We start from the raw sequence: 14,513 nt of genomic DNA, 5'->3' as shown, positions 1-14,513 counted from the left end.
TGTCTGTTACAGGGCAAGGTGTCAAGGCAAAAAGCTCTCTGCTTCTGCTGTCAGTCTTCTCACCCCTTCTGTTTTCTCAGATCTCTGACAGAAGTGGCGGTGGAGCTGAAAATAAAGTGCTGCTATATGAGTTTTGCATTCTTGCAGCATAATCCTGTCATGTAAATCACAATATATATGAAGCTCTGTACAAATGCACTTGAGTGGGAAGCATTTCAAGAAAGCTCAGATCCTGTGTGGCAGTGCCAAACCTGGTTTTGTTTTTATGACTGAGACTTTCTTTGAGCATCTTCCTGCCTGTATGGCTTCTAGCACTCTGCCTACCTTTGACTCTTGTTATGTCTTGGTGTTGCCACCAAATAGAAAATACTAATAGGCTGCTGGATTAGTGTGAAATTCCTTCACCTGCATGTGCAGAGGATCTAGAGCTATCTCCATGTGAGGATTGCCCTGCACACACAGAGGCACACTCTGCCTGTTACTGTGCTCTACCTCAGCTGTGTTTTATAGCACAAGCATCAATACCTGGCAAGGGCTGGAAAGAAGTTAGCACAGTGCTTCAAACTAGAGAAGGAGTTTTCATAGGGAAATAAACTGCAGTGATATGTAGATACTTGCTTACTTTTGCTGAGTGGTAGGTTTGAAATTATATTATTAGTAGTAGTTTTGTCTATAGGGAGACTTTGGATGGGGAGACCATAGTGGGAAGCTTCACTCCACAGCTGTTGCTATGTAGTTTTGTTAGGGTCATGTCCTAAATTTGACTTGAGTATTACAAAACTCAACACTATATGCTTTTAACTACTAAGATTTTTTTTTCTTTTTGAGTAAACTTTTGTAGAATGCCATGGATAGGGAGTTAACTTACCTTCTGAATTAACTGGGTTGTAAAGCTCTTCAGCAGTATCCATACTGAAATGCTTTACACATCCCGAAAATGACAAGAAGGAAGGAATTATACTGGTTTAAAGACCATCACTGAATTTGTCCAGGCTGTCCTAGACAAGGGCTTGCCTGTTAGTAATTAAATTATTGCTTTTGACCTCCAGGCTCTTAATCATCTAACTGGTACACCTAAATCATCTAAGGACTGTGTTTTGAAGTAGAAACTAGCAGGAGATCGTGGAGCACTACTCTGCTACTATTGCATAAATGCTTTCATGCCTGATTTTCTTCCCACTGAGCTTACTTTGCTCATTCCTTCTTTATCTTTTCCTGGCTCTTATGCTGAAGGCTCCTGCCACTGTGGTGGGTTGACTGTTGCTTGATGGTGCAGGTAAAAGTTGTGTGGTACTGGCTTTGCTCCTGTGACTTGAACAAGCAACTCTACTGAACTTAAATCATGCAGCTTTGCCCAGGTCTGGCTACAGCCCATCCAGGTTAAGAGGCTGTCTTGGAAGTATTGGCTGAGCATCTTGTGTAAAGATCAGTAAAATGAACCATGTTTTCAAGAGCTGAGTTGTTTCATTAGTTTAGTGGGGTTCTTAGTCTGGACCACTGCAGAAAAGAAGAGTAGTGAGCAAACAGATCAGTGATTAAGTTAGCAGGGTGGAAATCTGTGTGTGCATGTGCGGGAATGGGAAAATTATTTAGCCCAAGCCAGCTACTCTTGAGGCAACATCAGCAGCAACCAGAGGAGCATGTGATGCTGTTAGCAGCAGAGGTGCTCAACTCAAAGTTTTTATGGAGCAGAGCTCTCCTTATTCTTGGGGCAATATGGCTGTGAAGCTATATGTTTATCCTAGGGAGGAGACAGTGTGTCAGCATGAATTCAAAACAAATTCTAAAATAAGTACTATCTAAATTAAAAGAAATTGGCTTAAGTGGTTTTCTTAAAAGTATGGAAATAGTCAACAGAGAAGTAAATGCCAGTACAAGCTGTAACATGAGGGACACAAGACTGGAGCTCTAAGAGGCTTGAAAAGTAATACGTTGTAGTAACACTTCTTAGTGGGACTGATACACACTGCTGTACCATAAACTCTTTCTTAATAGGCTCTGAAAGTGATAGCTCCCCTGGCAGGAGATGTTGAGGATGGATGAGGAGGGGTAGTTGGGAGTAAATGGGAAAAGGTGGAATTTGAAGGGTGGTGTTGCAGGAGAGAGGAAATCAAGCCATGAGTCAACTGGCTGGAGAGTATCTGGTTAAGCAAAGTTGAAGGCTTTTAGGAAGAAATGTTTATTTAAGCTCTTCCTGTGGCTTTGGAGGAAAGATTGTTTTTCAGACTTGAAAAAAATGCTGTGAGTTGGGATACATTTCAACCTCTTGATCCACTGAAGCCTGATGTAGCCTGTCACTCCAGAAGAGTCCAAACCTCACTTTTCAAGGAATTTGAAATCCTCTGTAAGAAAGAGCAAGAAGCTTGCTTTTTTTTCCCCTCAGTGATATTTCTGCAGCAGTGGAAAGCCTTCCATGCTTCCTTGTGCTATGATGGTCCTGGCCTGAATTCCTAAGCCTGTCTCTAACTTGAGAACTTGTGCCTGTGTGATGAACTGATCCAGCTGAAAGGGTAGCTTTTCTGTGGGTTTACTTTTTGGCTGGGTCAGCCCCCTGGCTGGTTCACTCCAGTGCTACAAGGACAGTTGATGGTGCCAGGGAATGAAGCAGCAACATCCAACCGGGTTGCTGGTAAGACTCTTTCTTATTTCAGCAGAAAGCTATACTCCTAGCTGGGATACTTTTCCAGCCTTTTCAGAGACTCAGATTGATTCACAGGGTGATATGAAAGCCAAAGTTGACACTGGATAAATGGTGTGGGAGGAATCAGGACTGCTGCCTTTCTATATGTGGGGAGCGTGTCCCGCTGCCTTGTTTTACCTCACGAAAGTGCACACTTAGCTGTCTTCTTTCAGAATTTTTTCCAAGGACTAGGTCACAAACTGAACGTAAATCTGTTATGGTGAAAGATAGATGGCTTCTTCAAAATGTCACCATCTTAAAATACATCTATACGTGTGTAACTGTATATATATGTATGGATGTATGCATGTAATCTAATGCACTTGCGTAACAGTAAAGCAGTGAGTGCACGTGTTCATTTAGGGTCAATTTCCAGGTGAACATGTCAAAATACATTTTCATCTGTTCCTCTCAGATGTCTTTAAAAAGTGGGTTTATTGGAAAACAAAATAAATTCTTTCTAAGCTGAGCCTGTAATTTTTTTGCTGGGGTGCTTGACCATGCAAGCTTCTCACTGCCTGGTGAGACTGCTCATGTGCAGATCATAGCAGGAGCTGCTCTCTTATCTTTCATGAAAGGCTTAGGAGCTTCCCTCCCGAATTTGTGGGGGATGCGGTATGAAATAGATTAACACCTTTACAGGGGGTGAGGGGGTACTGTAAGAAACTCGGCTGGCCAGAGGAGGAAGCTGATCTGTTGCCTTGAGCCTCTGCCCTTCAGTGGGAGCTTCCCTGTGGGTTGCCATATGGATCTGTGCTGCTGGGAGGTCGATACCTGAGAAGGATGGCACTGCTGTGCTGCAAGGGATCTTTTTGGGGTTGTCACATTGAGTTAGCTCAGGCAGCCTTGTGCGTGGCTTTGAAGTCAGGCTTGCAGGTTTGAGAATCTGAAACGAAGCTTTGTCAACAAAATGGAGTCAATTGTGCTTTTCTAAAGCTGGGATTTGTATCAAGAGGCTGAATTTCTTTGTACTTTTAGTCCCTGCTTTGTGTGGTATTTCAGTGAGTTCCTCAGTGCAGCATATGAGCAGATGGTTACTGGGGAAGATGGATTTGACATGTGTCACTGTCCAAACTACTGTTCTGCCTAAAACTGTAGGCAAAAAGTCTGTTCTTGCAGCACAAACCAAAACGATTGTTTAGTCGTATCTGGCATGAATTAACCTGGCCTCTAGCCCTCCCTCCATCAAAGCTTTTTCTAAAATGATCTTTGTGAGGAACTCCAAGTGAGGATGTTGTAGTGTTTTACACGCGTTAGACTGAAAACTTTAAATTGGTCCAGCTATTGTGATTTGTGCTATAGCTGCAGCAGTATTACTGCAAATCCTGGTACCTTTCACTGCAATTATGTAGGATCTTCCAGTTAATTTTTCTAGTGTAAGAACATCAGGAGGCTTGTATCCAGTTCTTGATGCTGGAGAAAGCCAACTGTTATGTCCTGGTTGTTTTATCCTGCTTTGACACAGTGCAAAGTAACTGGAAAAGTTCAGTGAAACAAGACTGCTGTGTATTTTTGTGCCTTAAGGAACTGAAAGCAAACCCCACCTATGGCTGGAACACCTTCCATTTGGTGGAGGAGGGCTGACTTGAGACATACCAAAAAGTCCTTCAGGATTTTTTATAGTTAATGTGCTTTTGAAATCCAGAAAGGAGTTTGTCAGAGAAGCAGCATTTCAGCTGTTTGTTCCCCCCTGATTAGGGTTAACTTAGTCTTAAATTCCTTAATGGTAAACCTGCAAATCCTCCATACCGAGGTAGGAAAGTGTATATTTAATATTCTTTATTCAATACCTGTGGCCTATTCGCCCCTCAAATACTGAAGAATTCCTCAGTAGAACCAAAATTTGCTTTTGAGTTTGAATGTTCTCTCCAGAGGTTTGCACCTTCATTGGAAAACTTGAGATTGGGAAATTTAAGTGTTGGAATTAATGGCTGAAAAATTATAGCTCCCTCCCATCTTTGGATTGATGGAATAAAAAAAAATCCTAGGGACTTATTCAAATATGCTAATGCAAGCCAGCATTGATGAGTTGCAGTAAAGTTACCATAAGCAGCCTTTTTGTATCTCATGGTGCTGCCGCTGTGGTGTGTTGTGCTGCAGTTTGTTCAATTGGATAAATTCCTGGACTAAATTGGTGTGATCTAACATCGTGGCTCAGCACCTGGATCAACAGGCCCTGCTGTTTCAGAGACCTGAGGTAGCCTCTTCAAGTAATTATGTTCTGTGTGGACATAACTGTGGACATACTGATTTGAGTATCAGACAGCAGAAACCACTCAGTGAGGGCATCAGCACCTCTGTTGTAGCTCCTCAGAGCACAAACTTTGTAACAGTTTTTCTTTCTCCTGGAGCATTTTACGCTTCTGATTTTTTTTTTTAATTTATTTAGCAAAGCAGCACTAGTGAAAACTGTTAAATATCCCATAGGAATATTTAGGTAAACATGAAACCATAGAATTTTTTTTGTAACTTGAGGCTCTAGTTCCTACTGTTCAACAGAACACAGGAAATACAAAAAATTGCTGAATGTTGCCATTCTACAGAATGGCAAGTCTTGATTTGGGCGCCTCTGTAGTCAGCATAGGCATCCAGAAGCACGGCCAAGTTCTATAATGCTACCCTGCTACTTCTGGCTCTTGCAGTTGGTTTCTTCATAGGCTCACATTGTACCATCAGTTGCTGTAGCCACTGGAGCAAGATCATCACTAGTTTTTCCCTCAGGTGGTGAAATGTAGATACAGGGGAGCTTACATAGGACACCCAGGTGCTGATACAACTTTGCCCTTCCCCTTTTACTCAGAACTGAAATGTGCTGGTAGCAGTAGCTAGTGATGCATGTCTGCATTGCTTCATGAAAGCACGTTTGTCTGCCTCACTGGTAGCTCTGTGTGCAGTTTCCTTGTGTGGTGGCCCCCTGGAACATGCCACCTGCAGAAGGACTGCTGCTACTTCAGTTTTACTCTTGAGGAATTGGAAGTACCAGTTTCAACCCTAAAGTTTACAAGATACACTGCAAAGTAGTGTTTTACTTGTTCTTAACAAACACAAGACACTGGTGACATCTCTACTAGAATGGGGAGTGATGTTGGCCATCTTTAGAGCCCTGAGAAGCCACAGGTGGAGAAGTACAGCTGCAAATAGATGATTTACTTTATTGGCCACAGCACGAAACAAAATGGTTGTTTTCCATCTCACATTCAGTAACTCAGCACAATTCTTGGATAAACACAGGCCTTGTCTTCTGTCTCCCAAGTGTGTGAACTGATTGACCATCTAATTCACTAGCACTGGAAAAATTGGCATACCATGAGAAAAGGGCATGATAAAAGCTATTCTTCACAATGATTTGTTGTTAAAATGATTGTGTGGTGTCTGACCAGAACAAGAAACACTGTTGCTTAACATGGTTCCTAAAAAGTTGACCTCTCCAAAACAAGTTCAGCACAGAAAATGCCTGCAGAACAGCAGGAGTGAGTTTTCATAGCAGAACTCTGACACCTTATAGTAATCAAAGCGAACAAGGGATTTCCATGTGAAGAAGACTCCCAAAAGTTGTACTTGATGCTCTTGGCTTTTGTTTTGAACATAGATAAGTTGCTATTGCTGTTCCCCCCATCATACCTCTGCATGTTTGATGCTGGTCAGCCTTCCTAGGCTGTTGTAGCTTCTTTGGGCAGAGTGCAGGACCCTCTGAATTTTACCAAAACTTCACCAATATCCTGGGTGATATTAGAATCTTAGCATTTTGGGCATCGCCCACTGATCTGAGCTGTTCATACTTGGGCAAGTAAAAATAAATCCAGATGATGACATGAGTAGTTGGTAGACAACTGGTTGTGCATAACTGGTTCCTATAGCTGAAAGATCCCAGCATCCACAGGGAATTACTACATCTCCTGCTATGATGGAGTTCTTGAAAGGTGGACTCTGGATTTAGTGGGGATTAGTGAGGGAAGTTGGGATTGCTCTTAACCCTAAGGTATAATAAGGAATGTATATATATATAGATCCTAGCTCTAAATGGGTACTGAGTACGGAAAGCAAAAACCAGTAAATCAAGACTTTTATGCTTTCACAGACATTGTTAAAATCGGAATATTAGTGGATAGTTTCCCTGACGCTTCTCAAGGTGATACCTCTTTCTCTTTGCAAGAGAAGGAAGGTGTTTTGCTGTACTTGATGGGAATGCAGGTCTGTTTTGGAGGAAATGCATGCTTTTTCCCTGCTGTAGGGCAGCTTCTGTATTTGAATGGCAAAGAAGAGGCGATAGTGGCACAGTATTCTTATGTGTGTCCTCTTCTAGCTAGTTGTGAGCCTACTGGCTTTTATGAAGTTTTAATCCATGGCCGATTGTGACTTCATGTCTACTTTGCTAAATATTGTAATGAGATTTTCCTTTTTTTTTCAAATTTGCCTGCCAGAAGCTTTGTAAGAGGGCAGGGCAGGTCAGCCTCCAGTGGGACTGGGATGTATAGGCTGCCTATGAGTTTGAAGACGTTCCCTGTTAAAACTGTAGTGAGCGTGATTCTGGGAGTTCATGAAGGAGGAAGAGCTGAAAGACTTGTTCCTCTTACTGAGCCCTGGGCTGCAGGCTGGCTGTCAGGTAGCACTGCTGTTTTCCCCTGACAGTTTGCAGGAGAATTCTTTGGAGTAAAGATAGAAATGTTGTCTTGTCTGATTTTGTCTTCAAATTGTCTCCAGAGAGCGATCACCTGGCCAAGTTCAGTCTTCCTTTTTCTTTCAGAAAAGGATCTCCTATGTGACCTGGAAGAATAAATCTAGTTCAGACTAGTTGTCTTAAAATCATTTGCCTGGAATGAAAATGTCCAAGTAATGCTATATTTAAGTTTTTATGTTTTAGCATTCCAGTTGTTGGCATAAACTAGATGCTGCTGAACTGAGAGTTCAAAAATACTAACAACCTTTTAGTGAAATATGGCAGTGTGTACTGCCTGACATTCTAGATGATGCTGGATCACATTGGGTAATTCATAATTTGTAGATTGTTGCAACAGGTGGTTCTTAGATTGGTACATCCTCATAAGTACAGTTAAAATGAGAGTATCTTCCTGAAGCTTCCAAATGTACAGTAAAGCCTTTAAATTCCTTTTTAGCTGATTTCAATGAGCCTGCATTTCTGAGGAAAAATAAATGTTTCCTAATGTTCAGATGGAGCCTCTGCTTCAGTTTGTGCCCATTGGCTCTGGTCCTGTCACAGGGCAACACTGGAAAGAGCCTGGTTCTGCCCTTTCAGTGCCCTCCCTTCAAATATATGTACACTTGTAAGAACACACACCCCCCTCCCCCTTTTTTTTTTTTCAGGCTGAATACCTTCACAGGCCATCATCTTGTTCTAGAATTTTGGAACTAATAAGTTACTATTTTTTAACCTCTTTGAGGGTCACAGGTTCATCTACTGGTTCACTGTATGACAAAGGTTTTGAAAAAGTTGTTAGCCATTGCTATTGAACCTGTTCCATTGGGAATTGTGATCCTTCAGATTTGCCTGGTCTTTGTTTTTATGCCCCTTTCTGTAATGTTTTGTGAAACTTGAAAGTAGTTTAGGAAGGATTTTTTGAGGAAACTGTTTTTAGTTTGGGGCTGGGGGGGGAAGAGCCATGCTCCTTTTGAGTGGATTCTGCAGAATACTACTACAGGATGTTTTTAAAATGCTAACATTGCAAGGTTACATTAGAAATAATTTGGTCTCTACCCAAGGTGTGAATAACTATATGAATATTTTTATTGATAACCATTTGCTCTTTGTTTTTTCTTTTAAAGTTGATTATCTCCATACTTTTTTAGGAGTATTTCTGTGCAGCTCAAATGCACAGACAACACTGTCTGTTCCCTACAGTGTCATTTTTTTACTAGAAGCAGACCCATCACACAACAACAGTCTGAACATTTTGAGGGGGTAGAAAAGCTGGGTTCTCGACATGGAAGAAAACATGAGTATGAATTCTGTGCAAGTCTCTTGTTCACCATATTAGCTGCTGGCTGGAATTGCACAGTGAATTTAGTGCTGTGGTGTTGGTGCAAGGCACGATGAAGGTGTAAACTCCAGGTAATAGATATATTTTAAAGAATCCTTACAGATTTTAGGCTGCAGTGTATGAAGTGGGTGAAGAAAGCCTAGTAAGAAACTAAGAGTTTTCACTTTATGCCTTACCTGAAGGCATAACATGTAATGAAAAATGTAAGCAGCAGTCCTGTGATGTATTTTTAATTGGTTTGGTCAAGCCCTAAGTGTGTATGTCTTTTTTCTCCCCAGCTGAGTATTGAACAGGCCCAGGCTGTGGCAGAGCAAGTCGAGATGAAAGCGAAGGTGGTACAGTCTGAAGTCAAAGTAGTGACCACTAGACATAAGAAGGCCTTGGAAGAGCGGGAGTGTGAGCTGCTCTGGAAGGTATGCACCCTTACATTTGTGGTTTGTACTGCTGACAAGTGCTTTTCAAACTGAAAATTACTCAGACTACTACACAGCCAGATTCCGATATCCAAGGAAGGCTGCACGTTTCCTTAACTGGAGCCACTGGTGGGGTTTTTGTAGGGGTTGCTGGATCCTGGGAGCAGCACAGCCCCACACGTGGGCTGGGCACTCCCCCTGCTGGCCCCGCAGATGTCCCGAGAGGAGATCCCCTCTAAACAATGTCTTCAAAATACCTTTATTGGGCTGCTCTAGGATTAGGTACATAGTGTAATTGGTTTTCTGATCCTCTCCTCATACAGGACAGGAGCAAAGATGTATATCCTGTCCTATCCTATCCTATAACCCTTTTTTTGTTTTTTAGAAAGGCTGGTAGAAATGCTGTGAGACCAACTTTCACTGTCCCCATCCTTAAAAACCTTTACTGTCAATCAAGGTAGCATCCTCCCTCTAATTATGTTTTTTGAGCTAGTATAAGAAAAGAGTATCTGCACAATTCTGAACTGATGGCTCATTTCAGTTCAGCAATGCATGCGTGGTATTTTGAGAGGAGGATAGGAAAAGGCAAGTTTCAGGAAAGTAACAGGCAAGTTTCTTATTCCAGAAAAGTAATTCAGTGGTCATGGTCCCCTGCAAGAGAAGCTTTGTTTTCTTTTGTAAGTGTGAATAGCAAGATTAAAATTGCACTTTATATAGTTAGTGTACTTTGAATGCTGCTTTTTTGAGGGTTTGGATTGAGGGAGATGAGTTCACTTTTCACTGTTAACCTTCTTCAGGAAGCTTGGCAGCTCTCTGTTTTAAAGAATTCCTACGACAGGAGGAGTGGGATCTGCACCGAAGTTCTTTTTATCCTACTGTGCTGTACAAATGCACTTTGTAGGAATATCTGCACTGAGAGCAAGTTCTCTTCAAGCTGAAAAACATTATTTTAGGAAGGAAACATGGTGGTGGTAAATTATTTTAACGAAACAAACTCAGTCTATCAAGCATGCTAATAAACAATTTTGGATACCAGGGCTGAGTCTATAGATTTAGCTAAGACCTAAGATCAGAAATGTGTCTTGGACAACTATTGGAAGAAGTATCTCCAAATGTTTTTAAAAGCTTGGTAAAACCTACATACCTCAACTTACAGCATGTTTGTACATATGTTTTCTAGTCAGTGTCTAACTGAGGAGTCGTCAGACATTGAGTCTTCCTTCACTAAAATGCATTCCAGATACTGCTCTGAGGCCAAGCAAGTATTCAGACATCAGGAAATGTACTTTTGCAACAATAAAACAAAGACACGGTACATTAGTTTTATGCAGCAGGTGTCTTCGCCAGATGGTCCAAAGTGGTTTTTCACAAGTAAGGGTAGACACAAGCTTATATAGATGAGTTACAAAACAGGCATTTTTGCACCACCTTCAGTCCCTCAAGCAGGGACTGGCAGCAACCTTCTGTGTTATTTGAAGTGACATTCACAAAACATCTTGTTTTAAAGCACAAGCTCAGTATGACTGTTGGTATTTACAAGAAAATATTAAAATAATTGGACCCTAAAAATCCCTGGAGTTATCCACTCATACAAAACCAGTTCTGGCAGGCATGGGAATGACAGGAGCCCACTTGCATTAGCTGGTGCTGACTCCCAGCTCAGCCCAGTGGGACAACAACCCACCTTCTGAAATTGATCTCAGTTCTGGTTAGTGAAGCCTCAACCTCTGTTCTTCTGAGAGACTGCAATAACTTCTGTCCTCCCTGGGGGCTGGATGAGATGTGCCTTTGGATGATCTGTCAAGTACCTTGCAACTAGAAAACAGAAAAGCATTTGAGGAAGCAAATAATTACTAGGAAGCAAGTGATTCTCGCTTTCAAATGTCACTCTGGTGCAGCAGATCTGCAGAGTAGGAATGTATGGTGTTGCCCGGAGGGTAGGAGAGACTAATAATCCTAAATTTGGATAAGTAATTTGTTTTCCTTGTTTCTTCCTGTCTACGTTATGATTTTTAGAGGTTTGTTCTGCAGCTGTGTGTCAGCATGCTCTAGCAACTGTCCAACTGGCTTTTATGTAGCAGGGAGACGGAAGGAAATCTCTGTGGTCTGTCTTTCCTGATGTAAGTGCGCTTTTCTCTCCCCCATTTCCCACAAGGTGGAAAAGATTCGCCAAGTCAAGGCCAAGTCACTCTACTTGCAAGTTGAAAAGTTACGTCAGAACCTAAACAAGCTGGATAACACCATCAGTGCTGTTCAGCAGGTCCTGGAGGAGGGTCGTACCATGGATATTCTTCTGGCTCGGGACCGCATGCTGGCTCAGGTGCAGGAGCTGAAGAACGTCAGAGGCCTTCTCCAGCCACAGGAAGACGACCGGATCATGTTCACCCCCCCTGACCAGGCATTGTATATGGCCATTAAGTCAATGGGCTTTGTCAGCAGCGGGGCTTTCGCTCCCTTGACCAAAGCCACAGGGGAAGGTCTCAAGCGTGCTCTGCAGGGCAAGGTGGCCTCTTTCACTGTGATTGGCTACGACCACGATGGGGAGCCTCGCCTTTCCGGGGGTGACATGATCACTGCAGTGGTCATGGGCCCAGATGGAAACCTTTTTGGGGCAGATGTCAGCGATCAGCAGAACGGGACCTACCTGGTCAGCTATCGTCCCCAGCTGGAGGGGGAGCACCTGGTGTCCGTGATGATGTGCAACCAACACATTGAGAACAGCCCCTTCAAAGTGATGGTGAAGTCCGGGCGCAGCTACATCGGCATCGGGCTGCCGGGGCTGTCCTTCGGCAGCGAGGGAGACAGCGACGGCAAGCTCTGCCGCCCCTGGGGGGTCAGCGTCGACAAAGAAGGCTTCATCATCGTCGCCGACCGCAGTAACAACCGCATCCAGGTGTTCAAGCCGTGTGGGACCTTCCATCACAAGTTTGGCACGCTGGGCTCCCGGCCGGGCCAGTTCGATCGCCCTGCCGGCGTGGCCTGTGACATTTCGCGCAGGATCGTCGTGGCCGACAAGGACAATCATCGCATCCAGATCTTCACGTTTGAGGGGCAGTTCATTCTGAAGTTCGGGGAGAAAGGAACGAAGAACGGGCAGTTCAATTACCCATGGGATGTGGCTGTCAACGCAGAGGGCAAGATCCTGGTCTCTGACACGAGGAACCATCGCGTTCAGCTGTTCGGGCCCGACGGCGTGTTCCTTAACAAGTACGGCTTCGAAGGGGTACTCTGGAAGCACTTTGATTCCCCCAGAGGTGTGACGTTCAATCACGAGGGCCACTTGGTAGTGACGGACTTCAACAACCATCGCCTCTTGGTCATCCATCCGGATTGCCAGTCAGCACGCTTCCTGGGCTCCGAGGGCACCGGCAACGGCCAGTTCCTGCGCCCGCAGGGAGTGGCGGTGGATCAGGAAGGGCGCATCATCGTGGCCGACTCCAGGAACCACCGGGTTCAGATATTCGAGTCCAATGGTAGCTTTTTATGCAAGTTTGGCACTCAGGGAAGCGGCTTTGGTCAGATGGACCGTCCTTCAGGTATAGCTGTCACCCCTGATGGCATGATTGTTGTGGTCGACTTTGGAAACAATCGAATTCTCGTCTTCTAATCTGTGTTTGAATTAGGAAGAAACTGTCTCAGGGAAATTCTTCTAAGAGAAAATGAAAAAAATACAACGTTAATTCAAACCTACCTCATCTTTAATTTTTTTACAGATGAATGTACTTACCTTTTCTGCAGGGAGTGAGCCTGTAAAATTGAATTCTATCTACCTCATTGTCCTCCCTTCCCTCCCCAATTTCTCGCCCCCTCCCAATCCCCACATACTCATAGTTCAGAACGTTTTACCTCTTTCCCCCCCAATGGGGTTTCATGCACAAACAAGAATTGCTGTGCACATTAGGTGGTTTGTGTGGTGAGTTCTGTTAGACTAAGCCAAGAAAGGCGCTATGTAACTTTTTAAATGGAGAAAATGGTAGTAGATGTTTGTAGAGAAATTTGTGTTCTTGACCATTCTGCAGTTCTGTGGGTGGGGACATGGGAGGGAGGGACATTTGTTGTTGTTGTTGGTTTTGTTGTTTTGTTGTTTTTTTTTTTCATTGCTGCTGCAGCAGAGAACTTTTTCCTGTTCTCCTTTTTATACCTCAGTGTGTTTGATTTACTGGCGAGCACAGCATCTTGTTCCCAGACAACTTAGAACGTTTTATGAAAGTGAGTGAGATTCACTCGCCAGGAAGAGCGAGTTTGCATCTTTTTTGGCATTTCTGTGTATTTTTTTACTGAAACACAGTAATTTAACAGCACAAAGTGAAGCTGATGAAAATGCACAAAAATTCTTTAAGTTTAAACCAAATTGTTCATTTTAGTGGCTTAGTGTGGTCATTGTAAAGTTTAGATAAAAAGCAAGGCTTCCTTTAGTACATCTTGTCATTGAGAATTTAATTTTTACCTCTTTTCACCTGAAAGCTAAATTAGTTTCAAAAAAGTTACTGTTTCTTTTTATCAGTGCCCCTAATCTAGGTAACGGAAGAGGTTAGGAGGAGCATTGAAACAGGGAAAATCGAACCCTTTTGATTTACTTTCTTGTGAAATGACTTAGTGTTTTTTGCCCCTTCCCATAGAGAAACCTTAAGGGAATAATGTTTGAATTTGTTAGAAGTGGTACCTTTTTCCAAAAGTAAGAAATAAGCACAGCTTTGGAGATTCAGGGTGTGATTTGGAGAAGTCAACAGTTGTTTTGTTTTGTTTTGGAGTTTTTTGTTCAGAGAGGATTGCAATAACTCTATCACTGATTTTTTTTTTTATTTTTTTTATTTTTTGTCTTCTGGCTTCCCCAGAGGGCTGGACTGAAGATTTTGGGAATAGCTACTGTAGCTTTTAGAGTGGGTGGGGTGGGCCTGGAGCTCCCTGCTGCAGGATCTCTAGCTACAGGTCCAAGTGAAGAGTTACCAGTACCAGCTAAAGGCAAACTGCATCAAGGTGAAACTTTGCTGCTTTTTTTCCCAGGGCAGTACCAAAGACTTCTGTGTAAAATTAATGTATATGATCCTTAAAAGCTTGGAGGCAGGGGGAAGTTTGCCCTTTCGGGGATATAGAAACTGGTGTTCTGAGAAGCAGAAACTTTTGGGAAGAATAGAGATCTCTTTAGCAAAATGTGACTTTGAGTCCCTGGAAGGATTTTGTTTTATTCTTCAATTTCCTGCATTCCAGTTTAGCTGTTCAAGCAGATATGGTCTCTGCAGACCTGTAGCTTCACCCTCTGGTGTTGGCAAACAAGAATTGTTTAAAGTGGGCAACAGAGGGCTCTTATTGCTCTCTGCAATGGATAAAACTCACGTGTCAGTACTCTTGAGTTTAGAAATGCCATGGGATTTACCTTACTGTTTGCAAGAGAAGATCTTTGAAATGTAAATGTGGTCGTTGTCA

General features: G+C 42.9%; 1 protein-coding gene across 1 annotated transcript in view; it reads left to right on the top strand.

The window, feature by feature from the left end:
* TRIM71 (tripartite motif containing 71) overlaps positions 1 to 13,111 on the top strand; it is a 55,160-nt gene extending 42,049 nt beyond the window's left edge. The window contains exons 3-4 of the mRNA XM_038129528.1: positions 8,955 to 9,089; positions 11,245 to 13,111. Coding sequence (XP_037985456.1) covers positions 8,955 to 9,089; positions 11,245 to 12,696 — 1,587 coding nt within the window. The 3' untranslated portion in view covers positions 12,697 to 13,111. The remainder of the gene's footprint in view (positions 1 to 8,954; positions 9,090 to 11,244) is intronic.
* The last annotated feature ends 1,402 nt before the right edge of the window (positions 13,112 to 14,513 follow it).

Source organism: Motacilla alba, chromosome 2, assembly GCF_015832195.1.
Source record: "Motacilla alba alba isolate MOTALB_02 chromosome 2, Motacilla_alba_V1.0_pri, whole genome shotgun sequence".
In the NCBI taxonomy this organism is placed as follows: Eukaryota; Metazoa; Chordata; class Aves; order Passeriformes; family Motacillidae; genus Motacilla; species Motacilla alba.
This window is presented reverse-complemented; position numbering and strand designations above follow the sequence as displayed.